Source organism: Melopsittacus undulatus, chromosome 2 (assembly GCF_012275295.1).
Source record: "Melopsittacus undulatus isolate bMelUnd1 chromosome 2, bMelUnd1.mat.Z, whole genome shotgun sequence".
Lineage (NCBI taxonomy): Eukaryota > Metazoa > Chordata > Aves > Psittaciformes > Psittaculidae > Melopsittacus > Melopsittacus undulatus.
The window spans coordinates 37,573,359-37,599,211 of record NC_047528.1 but is presented as its reverse complement, the minus strand read 5'-3'; the positions used below and the strand labels follow the sequence as shown (position 1 = coordinate 37,599,211).

General features: G+C 37.7%; 1 protein-coding gene across 5 annotated transcripts in view; it reads left to right on the top strand.

Moving 5' to 3' along the window:
* PCDH9 (protocadherin 9) overlaps positions 1 to 25,853 on the top strand; it is a 699,618-nt gene that overhangs the window by 278,108 nt on the left and 395,657 nt on the right. Inside the window, exon 4 of one of the 5 annotated variants that reach the window (XM_031048076.2) lies at positions 23,265 to 23,291. The exons of the other annotated variants lie outside the window; for them this stretch is intronic. Within the exon in view, the coding sequence (XP_030903936.2) occupies positions 23,265 to 23,291 (27 nt within the window). The remainder of the gene's footprint in view (positions 1 to 23,264; positions 23,292 to 25,853) is intronic. 5 annotated transcript variants of the gene reach the window in all.

Below are 25,853 nucleotides of genomic sequence, written 5' to 3'. Positions count from 1 at the left end.
ATTAAAAAAATAGTAGTGACCTTTTTGTTGAAAAACAGACTGCCAGATATATATCAGAGGTCAGTAATGCTTTTCACCACAACTGACATTGTATTGAAATCCACACAGGACATAAGCCTGTATTTCTAATGTCTTTGGTAGAGTTTAGAAAACTATTTCCATTCTAACTTCCTTTACTTGTTCAGGGAAAAAGACATTTATTGTAAAAAAAATTGGAGGCTATATTTTATAATGACAGGGCACACTTTCCAACAGAAGAAAAGGTATTTTATTTCATTAAGCTCAGTATCAGTGGTAGTAAACCAAAGGCTAAGTGAAAGGAGGTGGCATGTGTTAGGGGAAGCAAGCAGTAAAGTCCCATCATCCTTCTAATGATATTGAAGATGGTCAGATTTACTGGTAAAATGCCCAGATCTCCCTTGTAGCAGTCATAACCCACTATATATCTAATGTTTTATAGTGCCAGATTTGCAAATCAGAAAAAAATGACAGATTACTTCATGGAGAGTTGAAATAATTTATAGAAATGTAATCCACTTTAAGGAGGGGTGAATGACAATCACTACAAAGTGACTAGAAAATTACAGGAGAAAGTGGTCTGTTACTGTTTCAAAAGGCTTGTGTTAAATTTACCAACAAGGGATGTACTATCAGAGAGCAGCAGATACATATCAGAAAAAAAAAAATCAGGAAGCTGCTTGTTCCTGGGGATTTTAATGAGGTCAGTAACCCAGTCTTATAGAACAATTAATTTCTTCAGCATCTTGCTGAATATAATTGTGTTTTGAAAGTGTTACGCTCTTGTCCCTCAACAGATTTAGCCTTAATTTTCATTCAGGTAAAGCCAAATTGGTACTGTGTAACTTTGTTGCTCACTCATCCTCTAGTTTGCTCTAATGAGGGCCTTCAGAGCGGATCTGACAATAGAAAATGACAGACAAGTAGGATTATAGATTAGTCTGAGGTTTAAAAAAAAAAGAAAAAGTAGAGACTGGTTTAGGTTGTAAGCCATTAGGTATAAATTGTATTGAGTAGTTGCTATGCTTTATTAATATGAATAACTCTTCAAAAATGTAGAAATCAAGACTCTAGCTTTCTATCCAACAAAAGTTTCAAATTGAAGGTATTTTACCTGAAAATATTAAATTTCATTAAGTTAAATTTTCATTAAATGGTTTTCAAGAGCATCTGCTTTTCCAAGAAAGCTAGTTTTTTGGGGGGGGTCTTGTATTTTTGTTTTGGGGTTTTGTTTGTTTGTTTGTTTGCAGGGTTTTTTTCCACACTGGATATCATGTTGAAATATTGTCCACTTGGAATTAATTTATTTTGATTGGATCAAGTCTGTGTCTATCAAAAGTAGTTAAAAAAAAAATAAAATTTTTGAAAGTGTCTTCAAGGACAGGGAAACATGAGTGTCTGGGTAATTTTATTGGTTTGGGAACACAAGTCATGTAGCTATGTGTCTCAAAGAGATAAGGAAAATAGAACAGAGACTTGAACCCAGGTCATTAAAGCCCTAAGATAACGCTTTAATCACTGTACCTCTCCATCCTTTGGAAGAAGATTATTAATGCAACTATTTTCATCTTTTGCTTTTAAAAGTCAGTTTTCTCATAAGATAGCAATACACTGCAGTGGAGAATTTCTGCAGCTTCTCCCTGAATTTAATACAAATTAAATAATACGTTTTTTGTGTTATCGATGCCAAAAGCTTTCAGACTGCCTTATGTTTTGGTTTATCCCTAAAAATAAAGGTTAACACATTTGAGAAAAGAGTACATATCTCTTTATAAAATTCTTATTTATACAGCAGAAATATAGATCCATTTGTCTCATTCAACTTACTGTTGAAGGAAGGAAATTCTAGAAGCCAAATTTTGAGACACCTATATAGTCTATTGAATGTAAACACACAGGTTTGAAGGGTGAATACAAAGTCTGTATTTGGCTTTAAAACTAACAGTAATTCTGGGAATTTTTAATTATGCTTTTAATTGAAAATAAACACTTTTTTCCCTCTTTTTGGTGAGGCAGGTAAAATAGAAGTTGTGAGAAGAAAGCACAGGTAAACCAGTGCTTAATAGACTAATCCTGTTCTTAGTGCTGTTGAACAAAACTGTATGTACATCCATTTGCACAGATAAAATTCACTGTAGCGAGATTTGGTTCATAACATCATTATGAATCATAGTGATGCAATGTTTATTAGAGTGTGGTATTTTAGGTACAATCTAATTCTGTTTGTCAGTTATGCTTCTCGATAGCTTTAAAATGGTGAAACCTGCTATATATGGCAACATAGAACCAAAGCAAACAAAAACATTCATGATTTCTAGTATCAGAAATCAGACTTTGTGTTTTTCTTTTTTCCCTCCAGTGAAAAAGTCCAGTGACAAGGGATTCTGTTTGGTGCTTAGTAGCATTTGAATTATTATTAAGCTAGAATTACAATGGTTAGGTAAGGGTAAATGGGTAAATAAGGAAGAACCGAGAAAGAAGAAGCCATGCTTCTTCATTCATGCTTCTTCAGTCGATGCTGAATAGAATTTCTTAAAATAGGTGCTCAGAAGGAAGGATGTACTGGTGTCAGTGCCAGAAAATTTAAGATACCGGTTATCTTGTTAATAACAGATTAAAAAATCAAACAACAAACATAAAGTTGTGATCTGTACATTCACAAGTCAAACCTATAAGAAAGAAAAAGACTCTCAAAGTGTAATGAAATGAATTTTATTTTACAGGCACTGGGCCCATGCCATTTCATTTCATTACCACGATACGCTGAGCAGCCTGGAATCAGCAAGAACAACAGGCAATGCAAGCTGATGATAAGCATTTTATCATGGCCCTAAACATATTAAATTTTTACCTATAAATTTTATCAACAGCATCTACATGGCTGGATAACATTTCCCCCCCTTCTTTCTTAACCTGCACCCCTGTTACCTTTTGCTCTGCAAATACAACTTGTACTTGACTGTTCTGAAAACAAATTTAAAAAATCAATAAGTGAAAATACCTCTACAGTTTAGAGCTTACTTGTCCAATAATTATCATTCAGGCTATCTCCTGTACTTACTGAAAATGGGAAAAGAAAGCTACAGCATGAGAAGGGTAACAACAGAAGAACTTCATTAGGTTTTGTGACAGTCTCCAGAAGATTTCTTCCTAAAACTAATGGCTTATCCCAGCCAAATATTTTTCAGTTGAAGACCTCATTCCCAGATATTTGGCCTTTATAGAATACTGATAAAGAAATAAAAGGTATAAATCTGGAAAATAAAGGTTGTGGATTTGATATTTCTAATAATATAGTCAATATAATCTATTTCAGCTGGCTGTGATGGTTAAAGGGCCAAAATAGAAGTATACTGAAGAATACAGTGAATTTTTTTAATTAAATGTTCCTGAGGATATGAACCAGGAGAAAACCTAATCCTCTGGATTACCAGGTGATATCCAGTAGTCAATGACAGACAAAAAGGGAACATAAAACTGTGAAACAGAGGGAGCAGATGATCATTTTGGTTTAGTCTGGAAAACGGCTGGTCTTTCTGAGCAGTACTCTGACTAACTGTAGTAGCACTTTTAATGATAAGAGAAATAAAGGTGCATATTTGGGAACTCAAGGCATAACAACCCTGGGGCTGGTTAGAGGCTAATTAGTTTCAGAAGTGAAGACTCTAGACTAGCTGAGGGAAATCCTAATTGTATTAATAATAAATTCTGTTCTTACATAGGGCTATAGTACAGTTCATAATTGGAAATATGTTTTTAAACAAATACATTCTTTAAGCTATGTCTGGTAGTAAATACCAACTGAGTGGTCTGCTGAGGAAGAAGACCACACTCACAGATATCTTCACTGCTAAAGCTATGATCTCCAATATCCTGATGTAACTCAGAAGTAATTAGTTTGAGAAAAACTATTTTACCTTAGGCCTGGAAATATGGCTAGGACAGGCTAGAAAGACATCAGAAAGATGATACCTACACTATATTAATGTAATAATTTCTTACAATCAAAAGTAAGAAAGTTGCATTGGAAAAAAGAACCCAAACAGAATATTAATATTTTTCTTTAAATAACTTTTTTTTTTGGGGGGGGGGGGGGCTGTAATATGATATAGCTTTTTTACTAAATTTTATGAGTACAGCTCATCCTGTGCATACTGCAAAGCCTGATGTAGGGGACATTTGTACAGGTCATTTTGCAAAAGCTTCATGAAATAGCAGCTGTCATTACAAGTCCTACAAGTGGGCAAATTATTTTTGAACAAAAGTAGGGAACCTATCTACCTTCTCATATGGTTTGCATCATTGTGGTATCTGAGTTGTTTCATACAAGTAAAGATAACAATAAAGGTTTTTCTCCTTCCTTTCCTAGTGGGAAAAATACAGCAATTATGGGACATCTATCACAACAAATAATTCATGATTAGAGCAGTATCTGTTCATTGAGTTTATCAGACATTGTATCAAGCCCGATGTGGCTGCATCACATTTGTCTCTATGCAGAAAGTTTAGCATGTAAAAGGCTAGTATAAATAGGGAAGGAATAATCTGTTCTCTGTGTTCAGGGTGGATACAAGAAGTAATTAGCTTAACTTGCAGCATTGAATATGCAGGTTAAAACATTCTTCCTATGAAAGTAGTGAAATATCATAATCTGAAAATAGATTATCTGCAGAGACAGACTTGTTATCACTGGAGGTTTATTAGGGGTGGAGTTGATAAATATCAGTTAAGAACACCACTGACAGTTTGTCATGCCCTGGAGCAGAAAACAAGGGGATGGTGTCCTGCAATTCATTCTACCCTTTTAATTTCAGCTTCATGGCCAAACTACCTCAAAAGAAGAGGCAGCAGAATTTAAAAGATTTTTTCTTTAATAAAAATGTTTTGTGTTTTCCTTTCACCTATGGCATATTAATAAATACTTGAGCTGCACCTTTCCCCTAATCTTCGAAGCATCAACAAGGAAAAAAATCTTTCATTAGAGACCAAGACAAGAAAACTTTTTGAAAAAGTAGGTGTAAGTTTCAGGCAAATGGAAGATGCCTCAACTGAGACAGTGGCCAGGGCAAAAGGAAAAATTATGTAACTCTATGTAATAATTTATTTGTTAGTCTTTTTTTCAGAGCCAGGTAAGATCTTTATTCCATATGCCCTTCGATTTTACTGGAATGCTTTTCTGTTGATAAACAGATGAAGTCTCCTGTGTTCACCATCTTGTATTGAACTTGACGTATATAAAACTGCAAATAATAGTATAGAAAACAAATGAAAAATATGTTAATGGGAAAATTCTTAAGAAACTGAAAACAATTACTTGGTCAAAGACTGTTTAAAAAATAATCTATATGAGAAAACATTTTCACATTCGAAGATGTGAAAATCCTAAGTCTCCTTTAGGCTATCCTGATCTTTGTCATTCATTCAACCTCTTCATAAACTCGTCTGTCCTTACTTCTTTTGTTGCTTTATTAATATACTGGCCCACCATTCATTTCTCCTTTCTGTTATTTCTGTAATTTTCAAAAGGCAAATTAAATCTGGTGCATGACAGCCTTATGTGACAGTTCAGTAGTTTCACAATTCGTACAAATATTCCAAGTCTATTGCTGTCATAAGTGATGCTCTTCTGTGTGACTTTCAGAGAGCAAAAGCTTTTTATAGGCAGCTGTGCTAGTTGTCCCAGTTTCAGTTCTTCAAATGAGCACAGTGGAAGAATTCTGTTCCAGTATGCCAAAACTCCACAAGAAATCAACTCATGCCCATCATAGATTTTATACCTCCTGATGTTGTGCAATCCAAAGCATCTTTTCAGTTTCCACATGTTTCTGCTGTGCCTTTTGTCTCAGAACTTGTTTGGTTTTATTTACAAAAAATTGGGGTGTGATGCCTTCAAAGCAAGGCATCTAAACGTATCTGCAGTTGAATTAATTTCTCATGATTATCTCACATTTCCTTCTTTTTTCTTAGCAACAGCATTTTTTTTCCTTATGTTACTGATGTTAACATTTTAATAAGTATGTATTTTTAAATAAATTACTAGAGTTAGTTTTTGAGGACAATTTCAGTTTCCCCTATTTTTATTGCTTTGTAGTGTTGCAACTATCCATATACCATTTTTAAATATACAAAGCTACCTGGCAAATATAATTTCTAGTTCATCCTGCTCATTGCTATTCTCATCAATGTCATTTGATGATCTATAAAGAAGTATTATTTCATGGAATAATACAGCATTAAACATATGAAATACTTTTGCCACTCTCAAAGTGCTGTTGTTGTTCACTGCCAGTGAAGCACCTTGAGTTGTGGAAAGGAAAGATGAAGTTACGGAAACAAAGTATAAAAGATGGTGGCACACCAAATCATCATCTCACAGGCTGTCAACCATCCATATATTACCTGAAAATTTAGGAAATGTTGGCTTCTCTCTCCCTCTCTGTGAAACTAATCTTTATTTTAAAGCAATGATTTATAGGTCATAAATCTTAAAACAGTTGTTATCACACTTCATTAATTTATTAATAATTCTGCTCCCCTTCTATACCACCCTGCCTTCAATATCCCCTTTCCCCAAAAAAAAAACCATGGAGGTGCAAATTACAGTATACAAACTACAAGCCTCCTGTCAGTATGGTTATGTGTATTTTCGGTTTAACTAGATAAATAGCTACCTAGCTATCTATCATCTATGTATCTACCCTTATACATCCATATCCTGGAGTATCTAAAATAGTAAATTACTGACAGTGTTAGATGTTGAGAGATGCCATATAGACAGAACAAGCATTTTTATTGGCCCTCAAACATGACTTAAAATACCGTTACCATCTACCTGTCATGCAGCAGTGAATGAATTTCTATTACCTATTTTTACCCTTTCTGAATAATACCTTTTTAAAAACTGTAGTGATAATAATGTAAAAATCTACTACTACTATTATTAATAGTAATAATAATATACAGGAGTCTTGACATGACCTGTTGCAATCTCTTGAGTTTTTCGACATCCATACAGAGGCAATCTCAACAATCCTGAGAAAAGGAGGATAGTAACTTGTAGCTATAGTGATTCTACTATATGCAGTTTGCCTTATTTATCATAAGATGCACATTCCACCTGACATCAGCCACAAAATTTGGATCCTTTCTAGCAGGGTTGTTATTCATCCAAATACTTTCCAGCCTGCATGGGGTTATTTCTTAGAGCTTTGCATTTTCCTTCATTGAGTATCATAAGTTTTCTGTTGGTCCAGTCCTCAATTTTATCCGGGTTCTTCTGGATCAAGTCTCTTCCATTTGTCATGTCAAACACTTGCTCAACATTACTGCCATCTTAAAATTTGTTAAGGGTGTAATCTGTGTCATAGTTAAGTCTGTAAATAAAGTTTTTTAAAAACATGGGAACAGATAGCCAGCACTAGGATAATCTGCTTGTGACCAGCTGTTAGCCAGATGCCCTGCCTTTTGTTTCAGGGCAGTGCAATCAACTTTCGTCCCACCTAACAATCCTTTTTTCTAGGCCACGCATCTTCAGCTTTCATTTGAAGAAAGTGTGGGATGCTAAATCTACTGGCTTACTAAAGTCAAGATAGGTTACATCCACTGTTCTTTGATACCAGACATTTCATCAGAGGTATTAGATTGCTCAAGCATGACTTACTATTGGATAATTAATGTTGCATATTACTGATTACTTTCTTCTCCTCATATGCTTGAAAAAGGATTCGAAGGAGACATATCCCATGATGTGTCTATATCCAGGGACCTAGCTGAAGCTCACGTAATGTGTCATTTTTCCTTGCCTTGGGTGAATGTAGTGATAGCATTTTTACAGCCATCAGGGACCTCATCTAATTGCCATGCAAGTTATTGACAATGGACTACAGTCACATCAGCCAGTTGTTACAGCAGTCTCAGGAGAATCCTGTCAGGTCTTATGGATTTGGATACATCCAACTTGTCAATATTGTCCATAAGCTTTTATTAGTTTTTCTTTGGCATGATTAATACATAATTTATTGCCTGTTAATTATGTCATAACTTCCCCTTATTTTGAATTTGATAAAACTGATTTTTTTTTTCTGTATTGAGGTAAATTGTTCCTAATAATCCATTTTCACAAAAAGAAACTGTTCTCTTGAATGCCATTGGAACTAATGTTCTGGATTCAAGGAACTGTCTCTACTACAGAGCATTGCATGAAAAATTATGTCATACATGTGATTTTTTTAATGTGTAGGGTCTCCTTCTGTTATACTATTGTCATGACTTTCTTCCTTCCCTCCTCCCACCCAAAGGCTGTTGTCTTTTGTCACCCTGCTTGTAGCACTGGAACTTCAACCCAGGCTGAGAACTCGAGGTTCTGCAGTAACCCAAACACTGTTAATAGATCAAAATGCTTGGATTATTAGGTCATTGTTCTCAAACCTTATATATTTTCTAAAAATTCATTGTTTATTCTTCCACTTTTTTCTTATTATTTTCAAAGTCAATCAAATGACAGGCAGAGTTGGTTACCCTGAAGTAGTCTGCAGCATACTCTTTCCCTTACTCCATTACAATTGGTAATTTGCTAGGACACATGCTACAAATTAGATCTTTTTGCCTGATAGATATGCAAACATATGGCAGTACATTTTTAAAAGGACACTTCTAATTCTGAAAATTTCTCAGAAAAGTCTGATTTGACACATTCACATCTGAACTTTGAACCCTTCCAGTGATGATGCCCAAAGTGTAGATTACCAAGTATTGCATTTCATATGTAAAATTCAATTAACACAGTTGATATTTATAGTAAGTTGTCACATCAAATGCTTTGCAAAGTTTGTCACTGTTTGCAATGAGGAATTTTGTAAACACTCTCAAACCTCACTTGCTTTTTTCTTCCTCTTACATTTTTGTTGAAGTATAGACTAATACTTCATTTATAGCTAGATGGAATAAAGATACTTTTACCATCAGGACTTTCACCATCTCATCTATGGTGATATCACATCTATGGACAGGGACACCTCACATTAAACCATGTTGCCCAAGGCTCTGTCCAACCTGGCCTTGAACACCACCAGGGACGGAGCATTCACAACCTCCCTTGGCAATCCATTCCAGTGCCTCACCACCCTTACAGTAAAGAACTTCCTCCTTATATCCAATCTAAACCTCTGCTGTTTAAGTTTCAACCCGTTACCCCTTGTCCTATCACTACAGTCCCTAATGAAGAGTCCCTCGCCTGCATCCTTATAGGTCTCCTTCAGATACTGGAAAGCTGCTATGAGGTCTATAAGCAGATTTCCTAGATGTCTGAAGAGACAGAACATAATACAGAGAGAAATTGGAAACTGAGAAGTAGGTTCATTTCACTGGGACAAAAAGGGAATTCATATAAGGGGGACATGATAAAAGTTAGAACCCAAAACTATCAGAATAAGTATAGTGCATAGTAATATAACTAAAAAATCACCCAGAAAATCTCATAATTTCATCCTTTCTTCACCACTCCCTCTACCCCCGATATTCTTTGTAGGAACCCTTGACAGCCATGGCAAAACGTTCATTCTGGCCAACACTTGGGCATTTTCAGTGTATTTCAGCCTTGCTGGCATCTTTCCTAAGAGTGGAAACTGTGACATTTTTATAACAAGACAAAAATAAAAGAGGGAAAAAAGTGTCCTATTCACCCATTTCTCTGTGTGGAGGTTTCAAATTTGCGGTTTTAATGCAATTAATCAAAGACCAAATGCATTTGTATTCTCTGAACAGTTCAGGAATACTTTCATATACTTTCATATATTTTCATTGTAACAGTGTGAAATGGTGCAGGATGCCAATGGTAATAGTTCTGGGAAAGCTATCTTTCATGCTAGGACAGTTCTTATGGGTTTTGTTTTAGATGATGGATTACAAGTTCTCAGTCATTTGCAAGCCACAGGCTTTACATGTGCCGTCTATATTATCAAATTTCTTACACAGTTTGAAAACCACAGCATTTTAATTGGAAGGAATGCCAGACCTTCCTGGCATGTCATTGTAGAAAGGTTGTTAGACTCTGAGAAATAACCTTCCCTTCTTCAGAAAAATGAAAATATACCATGCAAATGTTTTTATCTTAGTAATCAATGGGGCTGAAAGGTGAGTTGGCACACATTCAAGTGCAAAATATCGAACAGTGAACCCTGTGCTACAAGGAACTCTTTTTAAATTCACTGACTTGGGAGATACTGAATATCTGAGGGCTTAGTTAGTCTAACAACGGTGTCAACCTCCCTAGAATTGCCGTAGAAAATAGTTTCTCCTTTGAGACTAGTTTCAGTGTATGATGGAGATTACTTGTTTTGTTTCAGTGAGAGAAGGGATCAGAACAAGGAAACTGGCCGTTTGTACAGGAGAAGCTCTAAGATTAGATTAGTGTAGTTCATCAAATGGTGGAGTTTAATTTAGCTCAGAATATCACATGGTAAAAAAAAAACCAAACCAAAACAACTAGTAAGAAGTGAATGCTTAACGGCCTTGACAATGTGAAATGTCTTAAGATAGCAGTATGTAGGGTTTCAAAATAAAATAGGGTCTCTATTTGGAATCCACACTGCCTTTTCCAGTATTGGAAAATACTGCCTTTTTCAGTGGTTGGAAATTTACTTTTAGAATGGCAATGTATACACAGTTTATACAATGTTTAGGCATAACTACTGAATTATGGGTTTGTAGGTAACGAATTTAACTTTACAGGCTGCTGCTCATGTTCTGACTCTCCACTTCTAATCCCTGTTCTGAGGACATACCTTCAACAAGTTATTTTCACACCCACCTGTGGAAAAGCCAAAGCTTATTTTAGTTGGGCCAGAACATATGTGAGGATGTCTGGAAATGTTAAATCATTCTTTAATTGTTTGTTTTTCAGGTACATTTACTATTTGACTATACATTAGTTTCTAGGGTAAGTTCAGTGTTTGTCAAACAAATGTTTATGGCATTTATTAAGACATCAGTTTAATAACTGTATAGGTAATAAGGCTGACACTGAATTAGGGAGAATGACTAAAATTGAGATTGAAACACATCTGAAAAAGTTTCATGTTTTGCGTCTTCAGGTAAATAATACCTACTATCGTAAAATCTGACTTTTTAATTAAAAAAAAATAAAATGTCTAAATCAGAAGCTTTGACAGCTGTTTTCAGGTACAATTTGAAGTTTTATAAGACTTACAGAAATGTACATACCCTGTAAATTCAGCTGTAGGATTGTTTTGATGCAAATTTCTCTTTCTGTGAAGAAAGACTATAGCATGCCTCCAACTCCATGTACTTACTTGAAGAAGTGGTTACTGATCCTGTTCAGTAAATATTCAAGTCAAACAGTTTAAATCCGTGGTGTTTCAGTTAAGTAAATTTTCTAGAAGCACACTTCCAATAATCAGGGGTGGATCACTGAAAGAAAAAATAATGACCTTTTGTTCCTGAGGGTTCTTTACTGTGTTTTGCTTGAATCAGGATTAGTGTTAAAAGGCTTTCATAGAGACATATTTACATTTTAATTCTTTGTGATTTTTCTCCCATTAATGTGAAATTAAGTCATCTGGTAGACTTGAAGAGCAAGCAGTTATAGTTTACTGTGAACACTTTGGTTTGGTTCTTTTCTTTAAATGCAATATAGGTACATTTTAGGGTCTTTATTGTGGGAGATGTATGATGAACCTTTACTCTAATAGCTCCCAAAGGAACAGCAGAGAGTTATTTGGCAGGTGCTCCTGTGAATCAGGTGTGGTTTTCTCTATATTTATCAAAGTATGCTGATTCAGTTTTTGATTCACTGGTATGTAGGAATTTGCAAAAGAAAACAAAGATTTTGCTTTAAGTTCTGAAAATGTTGAAGCTCAATTTTTCTGGTGAAGTCAACAGAAGGAAGAATAGAAATTCTTTCTTGTACTTTTGGTACCTTCTGGTGGTTGTTTGCTTTCAGAGGAGCCTGGTTGTCATGGGAGACACAGTGGGAAATGTAGTGTTTTGAGCTAAGGACATTCTGTAGCATCTATCTGTTGAACTCTGTAATAGTGACATTATCACTGTATAACAGAATACTAAATATCGACTGGACTTTTTAAATCATTGTATGTTTGGGCTTTTTTGTTACTAAATGCTTAAAGGTTAATGCTAAAGAGTGAAATGTGCAGTTTGAGTCACTAAGTAGTAGATTAAAGGCAGAATTAGAAACAGACAAATAAAAAATATATACCCTTGAACCTCACAGTTTCTTATATAAGTTAATTCAGCTTTAGCTGATTTCTTTCCACTCTTATGATCACTTTTAAGAGCTGTTGCAGAAATTATCCTGCATAAGCATAAAATATTGAGAAAAGTTGTGGATTTCTAAATATCTATAAGGCTGATTTTCATATAATTAGAAGCTGTGAGAAAGCCTGAGGGATGCTTGCTTATCTGTTGCTTTTCATAGTGACAGCATGAATTGTTTGCTGTAAATTTTGGGTTTGGGTCTGTTTTCTGAAATTAAGAACTCTCCTTTTTTTTTCTATAGAAGAATAACTTGCTCTATAATGTATGCACACAAGAAGTCACACATTTATTTCAGACCTGTGAAGGAATAAATCTGCTGTAGATCCAGGTATCTGAATGTTCTTGAGTTTATACTCAAACCATTTAACAAAAGTTGCCAAGATGGTTGGAGACAAGATACTGAGAAAGGCAGGTCCTTGGCATGAACCAGTATAGCTGTGCCTTTGGAGGTTATCTGATCCAACAACCCACTGCATATCATGTGGAGCATTCAAATATTTATAGCTATTGTGGAGTTTTCTTGTGTTGGTTATTTTTGTATGTTTATTTGTTTTTAACTTTCTTCTAGTTTTCCTTCTAGTTGGGGATACTGATGGAGAAACATGATGAGATGAGGTTGTGTTAGTCATGGCACCCAGCTATGATGCACATTCCTGAATCTTGAGGCTAGGCAGTTCTCCTAATTTTTGCAATTCTGAAAAAGCCTGATAGATTCTGTTGTAATTAGGATCATAGTACTTACAATAGATTATATAATTTAATGCTTAAGCAGTAAGGAAATGATGTTGGCTTGAAACACACTAGAAAAATTTAAAAGTGAGAGGGTCATCATCTTTTGTACCTGAACTTCACAGAGGATTTTAAAGAATCAGGCAGTTTAATGTGGATCACTAGCTCAAATTGTGAAATCTTTCAACTATTGAGGCTTTCCTCCAGTCACCAACATATTGGAGGGCAGGAATTTTATTTCTTCCTCCTACTTATCCAAGTACAGATGAATAAGTAATATATATATATATATATATATAAGAGAGAAAACAGGTTGACCTGCGTCTTATAACACTTCAAACAAAAGCTATGTGGAGGAAAAAAAAATCTTATACACTTGTTGATTAGAATGTTTTGAGAGTAAAACAATTAGTTGAATTATCCATATAATTAATTGGAAGAACTGCAGCAAATGCTTTTTCGTAAAGTATGCTAGACAAAATTTATGCAGTTAAAAAAGTTAATCTATACATTTCTTTTCCCTGTCTTTAATGTCTAACATGAGTTTCATAGTTTCTTTCAGACCTCATAAAATTCTTTTCTTTTAGCATGTTCGTATTTTAAGTTAAGGATTTAAAAGACTGCTTAATTTTCCTAAATTCAGGACTTAGAAGATTCTGTGCAAGGAAACATAAGAACTGTGTCATAACACTAACTGCAATCTACCTTTGCAAAATCTGACAGAAGTGATTATCATGGTAAAATGGATTCTAAATTCATTGGAGTGCTAATATTTTCTTAAGATAATATTGAATTTTATGAAAATAATAAAAAAGTTACACTGGATTTCAGAGTTAATAAAAGCTTCAAATATGTTGCTGTGTTATCAGCTGCTATATTATATCAGAGGATTCTTTATCACATCAGGGAATATTGGATTTGCAATAGGACACTAAATGTCAATGTAATATAAAATTTGCACAACTGGTATTTTTTTCAAGTTGTTAATATATTAGACTAATCGAGTGAATGATTTTTAGATTTTGTCAGTAGCTTAAGAGTAATGAAGAGGCTCATCTTGGCTGCTTAAATTGAAACTGAGTCAGAGAATACTATCATCGTGGTCAGTCCTAGTTCTACATCACTGTCTTAAGCAAAGGAAGGGAAAGGAAGACTCATACATTGTATCTCTGTATTTTCATGTGGTATTTTCATACCATAAAAATGAAAGATATAATAGATATCTGATTTTCATAATCTAAGGAATCCTTAGATAGTGGAGATCTTGAAGGATTTTTTTCTCCTTTCTAAGTGGAATATTTCACTATAGGAGGAATGACTTAATGATGGCCCTAAATTCAAGGATTGAAATTGTTGCTCATTTTATCATAGTATTACTAGCTGTTAAGCATCAGCCATTTAAAATGTAAAAATATTAAATGAAATCGAAATAGGACAAGCAACAGTAAAATTTCAACTCAGCCCCCGAAGTGGAAACAGATGATTTATCCATCTATGTAAGGGTAACAATGTTATTTAAGGGTCAAAGAAATTATTCTGTTTAGGATGGCTCACCTTTCTTTTCCATTCCCTTGGTTTACCAAGAAAGACATAAAATTTAAAGCTCAGAAGCTGTGAGTTTTGTTTCTCAAGATAATGACTTCAGTAAAATGATTGTAAAGGTATTGATAAGTGAGAACATATAAAATACTAAATACAGTCATGTAACATGCAATTTCCTTCTGAGAAACTGTGTGGAGTACACCCATGAATGTAAACTTCAATTAATAATAGCCATAGCTAAGACTGTGTGTGCTTTCGAAGAAAATCCCAGAATTCACCACTACAACGATCCAACACTGCCCCCCAAGAAACCCCAAACCCACACTTTTATTATATCCTTGCTTGCAGTAACCAAACTAAAACTTTGGACTTGAAATATTCCATGAAAAATGTTGACTATAGACATATAAATATTTCAAGAACACTGAGTTTAAATGGTTCTACTCTTTCCAAAATAGATTAGAAAAGAATCTGGTGTCTATCTCTATATAATTTAATCTGATGAAACAGACTTATCTAACCTCATATGTATCATTCAGCATGGTCTAGGGTTAGGCGTCCCTGCCCATGGCAGGGGGGTAGGAAATAGATGATCTTAAGGTCCATTCCAACCATAACTATTCTATGATTCTTTGATTCTGTATCATAGTCTTAAGGATACCTATTGTCTTATTAAGCTAACAGTTCCATGCAAAAAAGGAAAGTGAATCAAATCAGGCAACTGATTGATGGTATGGAAAATGTCTTTGAAAAGTGATAAGATTCCTCTTGCTGAACTTCTCAACAGAAAATGATAAACACTGAAGTTCAAACACCTGCACTGGGCTCCATCTATATGAAAAAATAGTGGCATTTCCAGGGGGCAGATTAGTATAACGCAAATTGGAAAATTACAGACCTTCTACCTTCACCAACAATGTAGCATTTGATGTAGGGAGTTGGGTATCCTCAAATTATGGTAGGATTTGCAGCAAAAATACATTCATTTCATTTTGGATTTGGTTTACATGTTTTTTTGGGGGGTATGTGTGTTCTTTTTTAATTACTGATAGACTTCAGAAACTTTGGATCACACCTACGATGTCTGCCCTGTATATTTGTTAATCTGCTCTGTTTTCATTCCAACAGTCCCTGTTGAAATGCTGTCAAAGTGAGGTTTTGTGTCATCCAGAGGGTTCCTCCTTTGAAAATAAAAAGCATTCACTGCACTGTTAGAAATCTTTTAAAGAAAAAATTCATTTGATGCTGTGGTACCTACAACCCTAGCCCAGCCAGCAGTAAATACAGACTATTGAACATATGCTTTCCTGGCTAGCAGTCAGACTTCTTTAGCAGAGATTCTTTTATGCACACACTCCCTTTGAGCTAATGGAATAGTGACAACATGTTTTCTAAAGAAAACCTGTGTATGAAAAAATTGCTTAGACATGCATAATCTTTTTTCAAGAAGCTGTCAAGGACTTGTAGTGATGTTTGATGGTATGTTATTAACATGCTTACAAAAATAATCTAAAGGCAGTAGAGCAGGGCTGTTTATATTATTTGTGGTAATATTACCATTGCTAATTACATTATATAGTAATACTCACTGATACAAATCAAGAGCTGGCAATGTCAGGATTAGTGGGGGATGGTATAACAAGCCAAGATTTCAGACCTTTGAGTTTAGTTTGGAATTCTCTTGTAGAAAGATACTTTTTGTATCTTATTCATTAACATGAGTGGGACATTGTCCTGGTTTGAGCAGTAGAAGTCATTTTTCTCCTTCTTGGTGGCTGGTGCAGTGCTGCTTTTTGACTTTCGGGCTGAGAACGGTTGCGGATAGCAAGTATGTTTTGAGTTACTGCTCAAATGTTTGGTTTGTCCAAGGTCTTTTTCTGAGCTCATGCTCTGCCAGGGAAGAGGGGAGGCCAGGAGGAAGGAGAGACAGGACACCTGACCCAGGCTAGCCAAAGAGGTATTGCATACCATAGCACATCATACCCAGGATGTAACCAGGAGAGACCCAGAAGGGCTGGAGCTCTGGGGGGATGGAGGAGGTATTGGTCAGTGCTTGGTCAGGCAGGGTAGGGTGAGTTATGGGCCGGTGGCTGGTGAGGTGTTGTATTCTCTTCACTTGTTACTTGCTTTACCATTATTATTTGTAGTAGTAGTAGCAGTAGTGATTTGTGTTATACCTTAATTACTCGATTCGTTTTATCTCAACCCGTGGGAGTTACATTCCTTCAGTTCTCCTCCCCATCCCTCCGGGAGCGGGGGGGGGGGGGGGGGGAAAGGGGTTTGTGGTGCTGCGGGAGACTGAGGTGGGGTTTTAAACCACACAAGCTGTGTGGATTGTTTTTAAACCACGACAGACATGTTTGCTATACAAATTACTGCAAAGACAGCATTATTTTGGTAACTTCTTTTTTCCCTTTAGGCTTGGCTTTTGTAGAATTAAAAAATTGTAGAGATTGGACTACATTGTTTATTTTTAAAAAATAGTCATGTTTGTTTGCCTATTAGAAGCACATAGGGAAGGTGTCACTTATTTTGTTAATATGGAGATAATAGATGACAACGGGCTCAATACAGGTCAGTAAAGATATCTTAGGGTATGAATAGCTTAGGGAATTTTTAAGGTATGACATCTTAGAGAAAAAAAAAAAACCTGGGGAACTGCAGGCCAGTCAGTCTCACCTCTGTGCCTGGCAAGGTCTTGGAGCAGATCCTCCTGGAAACTATGCTAAGGCACATAGAAAAGTGAGAGCCAGCATGATTTTACTAAGGGCAAATCATGCCTGACACATTTGGTAGCTTTCCACAACAGGGTTACAGCTTGTTGGGTAAGAGAAGAACAAGTGATGTCATCTACCTGGACTTGTGCAAACCCTTTCATACTGTCCTGCACAACATCCTTGCCTCTAAACTGGAGAGACATTGACTTCATAGATGGACCACTTGGTGGATAAGGACTTGGCTGGATAGTTACATTCAAAGAGTTGCGGTCAACAGTTTTATGTCCAAGTGGAAACCAGTGAGTGATGAATGGTGTCCCTAAGGGATTGGTATTGGGACTGGCATAGTTCAATATCTTTGTCGGTGACACGATCAATGGGATTGAATGCACCCTCAGCAAGTTTGCTGACAATGCTGCACCACTGTGTGGTGCTCAAAATAATGGAGAGAAGGGATACCATCCAGAGGGACCTTTACAGGGTCTGAGGTCTACTCATGTGCACCTCATGAAGTTTCTCAAGGCCAAGTGCAAGGTCCTGCACCTGGGTTGGGGAAATCCGAAGCATAAATCCAGGCTGGGTGGGGAATATGTTGAGAGCAGCCCTGAGAAGAACTTGGGTGCATTTGTTGACAAGAAACTCAACAAGACCCAGCAACATGCATTTGCAGTCCACGAAGTGAACAGTAACCTGGGCTACATTAGAAGAAACATGACCAGCAGGTCAAGGGAGGTGATTCTTTCCCTCTGCTTCACTCTCGTTAGACCCCATCTGGAGTACTGCATTCAGCTCTGGGGACCCCAACATAAGAAGGACACGAACCCGTTAGAACAAGCCCAGAGGCGTGCCACAAAAATGATTACAGAGTTGGAGCACCTTGCCTATGAAGACAAACTGAGAGAGTTGGGGCTGTTCAGCTCACAGAAGGGAAGGCTCAGGGGAGAACTTATAGCAGCCTTCCAGTACCTAAAGGGGGCCTACAAGAATGGAGAGGGACTTTTTATTAGGGTCTGTAGGGAAAAGAAAAGGGGGAATGGCTTTAAACTGAAAGAGGGTAGGTTTATATTAGATAATAGTAAGACATTCTTTACTACAAGATTGGTCAGGCACTGGAAGAGGTGGCCTCAACAACCTGTGGATGCCACATCCCGAAGTGCTCAAGGTCAGGCTGGATGGGGCTTTGAGCAACCTCATCTAGTGGAAGGTGACCCTGCCTATGGCAGGGGGATTGGAACCAGATGATCTTTCAGGTCCCTACCAACTCAAACCATTCTATGATTCTAGGATTCTAATCAGCCTTTCACAGATGAGGCAGGCAGCTGTGTTAACTGTATTATTAAGTATGTAATGGGTTAAACCTATCAGCAACCCCTTCCTCTCACAATATTAACATCAGTATAAGAACTGGGATAAGATCTGTGACATTCAGACAGAAGAAAATATAAGATTAGACTTAGTAGAAACAAGATATATGAATAATTTAATAGGAATGTAACAATGTAGGTTGTTTATGTAAATCTTGACAATTTTTTTTTCCATTTTGTGAAAGGAAAAGTTACTAACTGGGCTCCGTCAATCATATCCTAGGCATTATAATCAGGGTTACTTCTAAAGTTTCTTTCAAGCATTGCTTTTTTTCTTTGATATCCTGATGGTCTTCATTAGTATTACTTTTTCACTATTCTTTATGATGAAAAAAATAAACTGATCACAATAAAATCTCTCTGATTTTCTTCTGATTAGAAGTTTACACTTATTTTCTTTGAATGGCATCAATAATTAACTGTACCACTCTTCCTCAACCAGAGGCTGCTTCTCTCTTCATAGCTTGTTCACTTCATAACAGAGAATTGCCCTGCTACCTGTGCAAATCATTACCAGAAAGTCTCAGTGTATATTTATTCTCAGCATGGGTTTGAGCTTATACCATTCACAGGTTTTGAATCAAAGCATAAAATTGGGAAAAAATTAGTACATTGAATCATAGTACCAATTTGAAAGCTGAATCACATCTACCTTTGGGATTTTAGTAAAATGTAGCTTTGTATGACTAAGGGTCTTCCCACCAGACCAAAGTCCCCCTCTGAGGTGCAAAGGATATTCCTTTGCAACATAATATGCTTCTTTTGTGAGAAAATGCAAGGTCAATTTTATTTCTTTTAAAGAGAGATTCTATCTCACTTTTTTCTATTTGTTTTTTTTTGTTTGTTTATAGCATGCTGTCACTTAGCATTTAAAAATATCTGAATAAAAAAGTGTGCTTTTTTTTTCAATTGCATATAGTTTGCTAATGTAGTGCTGCAACTGCTGAAAGAATCTGTCCCTTAGATATTACAGTCTTTTCATATAATTGACCCTTCTGTAGTTTCACCTGAAGAGATTTTCAGTCATAAGAGGTGATATATAGAGCTTTATAATCTATTTTTGTCTCAGTGTATCAACAGAATAGGTGCAGTGCAATGAACAACGGTGCAAAGAGCCAGTCAACAGTTAGTCAGGTAGTGGTTTGAATCCTCGATCTTTCTGACCTTAGAGTTACCAATAAGTATTCTACTTGTGGGTTTTTTATACATAAATCACATCTACTTTGAGCTAAATTGAAACCACCTATTTATTTCATGTAGGAGTAATCCACACAAGCCTAAATACTGGTTGTCAGTTTCCCAGGAACCACACATTATTCTTTGTCTTAAAATCATAGAAGAGTTAAGGTTGAAAAGGACATTAAGATCATCAAGTTTCCTGCCCATGGCAGGGACACCTCACACTAAACCATGTCAACGAAGTCTCTGTCCAACCTGGCCTTGAACACCACCAGGGATGGAGGATTCACAACTCCCTTTGGAAACCCATTCCACTGCCTCACCACATAGTAAAGAACTTCCTCCTTATCTAATCTAAACTTCAGTGTTGAATGCTTTGCACAAGTCCAGGTAGATGCCATCAACTGCTTTGCCCCTGTCCATCAGTTCTGTATCCAACAGATATCAGGATGGTTGAAGTCCCCCATGAGAACAAGGGACTGTGAGCATGAGGCTTTTCCTATCTGTCTGTAGAGTGCTTCATCCAAAGATTCCTCTTGATCAGGCGGTCCGTAACAGATCCCCACAGTAATGTCTCCCACTGCTGTTCTCCCTTTGACCCTGACCCACAAACTCTCTGTTGACTGATCACCTGTCCCCAGACAGAGTTCCATACTCTTCAGCCTATCCCTAACACAAATAGCAACTCCCTCTTCTGGTCTGCCATGCCTGTCTTTTCTAAAGAGCCTGTAACCTTCCATTCCAATGCTCCAGTCATAGGAGCAATCCCACTATGTTTCTGTGATACCTATTATATCATATCCCCATAGATGTGCACACAACTCTAATTCCTTTTCTTTATTCCCCATATTACCAGTGTTCGTATAGAGGCATCTGAGCCTCTAAATGTAGCCAGCTCATTAGCTGGAGTGGCTGGAATATCTCTGCATTGCTCTGAGCATTTATTATAGGTGCTGGCAACTGACTGGGTGTGCTGGGATGGAATGATGACCCGCTCCCCCAACACATCTAGTGTAAAGCATCCTTGACAAGTCTGGCAAGCCTCCTACCAAAACTGTTCTTCACCTTCTTTGTCAAATCGGCTCCACTGTCCTCCAGTAGACCTGGTGTACTAAATTGAGTCCCATGTTCAAGACACCCAAACCCCTGACTATGGCACCACCCTTCTAACCATTTATTAACCTAGCCAGTCCTAGCCTTTTTAGGGTCCTCCCCTGTATCCTGGAGAATTGACAAAAAGACAATCTGAGCTCCAGAGCCCCTAACCACATCTTTCAGGGCTCTGTAGTCCTTCTTGCTGTTCTCCAGGCTACTGCTATCTATATCACTAGCACCCACATGGGTCACTAGAAGTGGGTAATAGCGGGACTTATTGGAGGCATCCTCTCTGCAACATCCCTGATCCGAGTGCCTTGTAGGCAACACACCTCCCTTGAGATTGGGTCAAGCCAACAGATGGGTTCCTCTGTGCTTTTCAAAGTAGAGTTCCTTACTACTACAACCCTCTGCTTTATTCTGGCAGCACCAGTGAAGATCTTCCTTACCAGTGCATCAGCCGTTTGCTCGTGTTGCAAATGTGGTTCCTCATTAGCCCCCTGCAGAACTGCAAAGCGGTTCTGGATGGGGACATCAGATTTAGGAGGAAGCCCCTTGCTTTTAATTGTCCTATCTTTTTTTTGTGTGTGTGTGATTTTTCTGTGGGTTTTTTGTTTGTTTGCTTGTTTTTTCTTATTGTTTCCCAGCTTCCTAGGTTAGTGGCCTCCTTCTTTCCTGCGTGAGCTACAGTGGACACTTGAGGCCTCTGCACAGTTTGGGCCTGGTGCAAGCAGTCCTGCTTCTTCTCAGCTTCCCTGACATCTTGCAGCCTGTTGACAGCGTCCCACAGCTCAGCCCCTGCTGCAGGAGGACCTCCACCAGGGAGCATTGAGTGCAGCCCTGCCCATTGTGCTCCCTTCCTTCCTTCCTTCCTTCCTTCCTTCCTTCCTTCCTTCCTTCCTTCCTTCCTTCCTTCCTTCCTTCCTTCCTTCCTTCCTTCCTTCCTTCCTTCCTTCCTTCCTTCCTTCCTTCCTTCCTTCTTTCCTTCCTTCCTTCCTTCCTTCCTTCCTTCCTTCCTTCCTTCCTTCCTTCCTTCCTTCCTTCCTTCCTTCCTTCCTTCCTTCCTTCCTTCCTTCCTTCCTTCCTTCCTTCCTTCCTTCCTTCCTTCCTTCCTTCCTTCCTTCCTTCCTTCCTCCCTCCCTCCCTCCCTCCCTCCCTCCCTCCCTCCCTCCCTCCTCTCCCTCCCTCCCTCCCTCCCTCCCTTCCTTCCTCCCTTCCTCCCTTCCTTCCTTCCTCCCTTCCTGTAGAATATGAAAGACTAACCTCCTGATATGTTTGCACTGGCTTTACATCTCATTTTAATAGTAGCTAGTTAAATAAATACAAGAGGCTCATTTAATAAAGGAGCATAGGACAAACGCAGGGAATATAGCTCTGTGAGGCAATGATAACTAAGAGACATGACTAACAGGAAAATTTTGATAGCATAGCATATTATACTGCAAGTGCAGAGGTTGCATGGGGGAATGCACTTTCTTTAAGAATAGAAGTTGATTTATGAAGACTCTTTCTGCTTTCTTCTGATGGAGGAGAATTTCTCTGTGATTTCCAAGACATTCCTCTTACTAAATTTTCTGTGTTCTGTATTCGCTGCTAACACCAGTACAGGTAAATTTTAAAGTACTTAACTACACCCCCCCCCCCCCCCCCAAAAAAAAAAAGGTACTTGGTTTCTTTATCTAACAAAATGTTCATTTGTCTTTTTTAAAACATAGTTAATTGCTAATACAGGAAAATAATTGTATGTCTTGTGAACGTTTCAGTTCTAACACTGACATTATATTCTTACTTTCATTCTTTTAAATGAATTACAATTTGCCTTTCAAGGTTTTATTTCGTCCTTTAGAAAGTGACTGTGTCTCTGTGGAGTTTTTTTGCTGGTGTTGGTTTTTGACAACTAGCAAAGTTGCTTCTCTTTGTAACTGATGTAGTTGCTGCTTATACTCCCTAATGGTTTTTCCCGCTTCCATGGTGAGCAACCTTCACCAGTAGGTATTGTTTATTAAATATTTTTCTGTGTGTTTTTAAGTCCTGTAAATTACAGCATTTAAAAATAAAGGCAAGCTGTAGGCAAAAGAATCCTGAAGTCATAGAATCATAGAATACTTAGGGTTGGAAAAAACCTTAAGATCATCAAGTTCCAACCCCCCTGCCATGGGCAGGGACACCAAACCATATCACCCAAGGCTTCATCCAACCTTGTCTTGAACACTGCCAGGGATGGAGCATTCACAACCTCCCTGGGCAACCCATTCCAGTACCTCACCACCCTAACAGTAAAAAATTTCTTCCTTATATCCAGTGTAAACCTCCGCTGTTTAAGTTTCAGCCTGTTACCCCTTGTCCTATTACTACAGTCCCTAATGAAGAGTCCCTCCCCAGCATCCCTGTAGGCCCCCTTCAGATACTGGAAGGCTGATATGAGATCTCCGAGCAGCCTTCTCCAGTCTGAACAGCCCCAACTTTCTCAGCCTGTCTTCATACGGGAAGTGCTCCAGTCCCCTGATCATCCTCATGGCCCTCCTCTGCACTTGTTCCAATAGTTCCATGTCATTCTTATGTTGAGGACACCAGAACTGCACACAGTACTCCAAGTGGGGTCTCACAGGAGCAGAGTAGAGGGGCAGGATCACCTCCTTTGACCTGCTGGTCACACTCCTTTTGATGCAGCCCAGAATACGGTTGGCTTTCTGGGCTGTGAGTGCACACTGAAGGTGGCTCTCATCAATTAACACCCTCAAGTCCTTCTTCACAGGGCTGCTCTGAATTTCCGTTTTGCCCAACCTGTAGCTGTGCCTGGGATTGCTCCGACCCAGGTGTAGGCCCTTGCCCTTGTCATGTTTAAACTTCATGAGGTTGGCATCAGCCTACCTCACAAGCATGTCAATTTCTCTCTGGATGGCATTCCTTCCCTCCAGTGTATTAACCGAATCATACAGCTTGGTGTCATCGGCAAACTTGCTGAGGGTGCACTCAATCCCACTGTCCATGTCACCGACAAAGATGTTGAACAAGACCAGTCCCAACACCGATCCCTGAGGGGCACCACTCATTACTGGTCTCCAACTGGACATCCTTGATGACCTCAACTGTCCCACCCCTGTCCATCAGTTCCATAGCCCAGGCCACCACACTGGTCAGGCGGGATTTCTGCTTACTGAAGCCATGCTGGCCGTCACCAAGCACCTTGTTGTTTTTCATGTGCCTTAGTATGCCTTCCAGGAGAATCTGCTCCAAGATTTTGACAGGCACAGAGGTGAGAGTGACTGGTCTGAAATTCCCCATGTCATCCATTTTCTCCTTCTTGAAAATGGGGGTTGTATTTCCCTTTTCCCAGTTGTTGGGAACTTCACATGACTGCCATGATTTTTCAAATATGGTGGCCAGTGGCTTAGCAACTTCATTTGCCAGCTCCTTCAGGACCTGCGGATGGATTTCATCAGGTCCCATGGACTTGTGTACGTTCAGGTTCTTAAGTCAATTTAAAGTCAATTCTTAAGTCAATTTAAACCGTGCCAGCTGGAGAGAACCCAGTGAGTTGGCAAGGACTTATCTGGTGCTGCTTCCTCAACTGAATGTTTATTGTGGAGGTATTTTGTGTGTGTATTAGTGTGTCAAAGTGCACATCAGTCCATCATCTTTATTCATCCTTGTTTGTGTCATCTCCTAGATCTTTAATTTTGTCACAGTAATTAAAAGATCAGTAGTTCATTATGCTTGAATTCATCATAAATGAAGGCAATGTAGCAAAATCTGTACAGATATTACAGCATCTTCACATGAAGGTATAATCCTATGTAAGAATCCGTGAAGAACTGGATCATTTCTAGACTGGATGCTAGTACATTACACTCACAGGTTCTCTAAATGATCAATTAAATTCTGTGCTCTCCTGTCATTTCTCTCATATATATACACTGCTTTGTTGTTGAAGCGTAAAAATGAACAAAATAAATCATCCTTGCTAAGGTCTATTAATGATCAGCCATAAACAGGTCTCATGCTTTTTCTTAGGACACTGTTATTAGTACTACCTGGTCTGAGAGGTTACAGTGTATTTTATTCTTATTTCTGTGCAAGAGCTTCCTATACTAATTCAGTGGGAGAAAATTGAGAATTATGGTGCAGTAATGATGCTACTGTATTACAGCCAATAAGATTGTAAATTCTTTTGAATACAGAAATTGCTTGGTACCTTTTGTTGTGGTGTTGTTGGGGTTTTTTATAACTTTATAAGAATTGTCGTTTTCCTGAAATGAGTAACCAACAATCTGCAAATTAAAGTGATTTATTAAAACATACAAAGAAGGATTTAATTTTATTCCTTTTAAGCAATATCAGGCATATGTTGCTGGTTGTGTGAGTCTATTTATGAGAAATGGGCTTTGAACCTCAGTTCCATAATTCTTTATTTGCTGGGAGTGAGAGATGAAGCTGTTCAGAGTCTCTTATGGTTTTGTCCGTTAGTTTCAGAGAGGTTTGCCTGATTAGAAAGTTTGCATACACACATTTCAGTTGTGTAATTCAGGCAGCTTAACTTCCATAGGCACTATGCAACATATCTTTTTGAAAAAGGCCAAAATTAAGTATTAGGAGTCCAGGTAACCAAAGTTCTTCAGAATCAGGTTTTTACTTGTGAAATTAAGCTAAGCTTTTGAGGATGACAGAGTACAGAGGCTTTCTTTCACAGGCAGGTTTATGATTTCTGGTGTCTATGTTTTTTAATATATGAATCTAGCAGGAAAGGAGAGCAAAAAAATGAAGGAGTTTGATTAATGGAAGAAGCTTACAAAGAGCTAAGTTTGAGGACTGATCTTACAGCTCTTAGGCTGGGAAAAACGTCCCATTAATTTTAGTGGGAGTTTTGACTGCACAAGGACTTTCAAGATCAAGTGCTTTCTTGTTCATTAAAGGATAG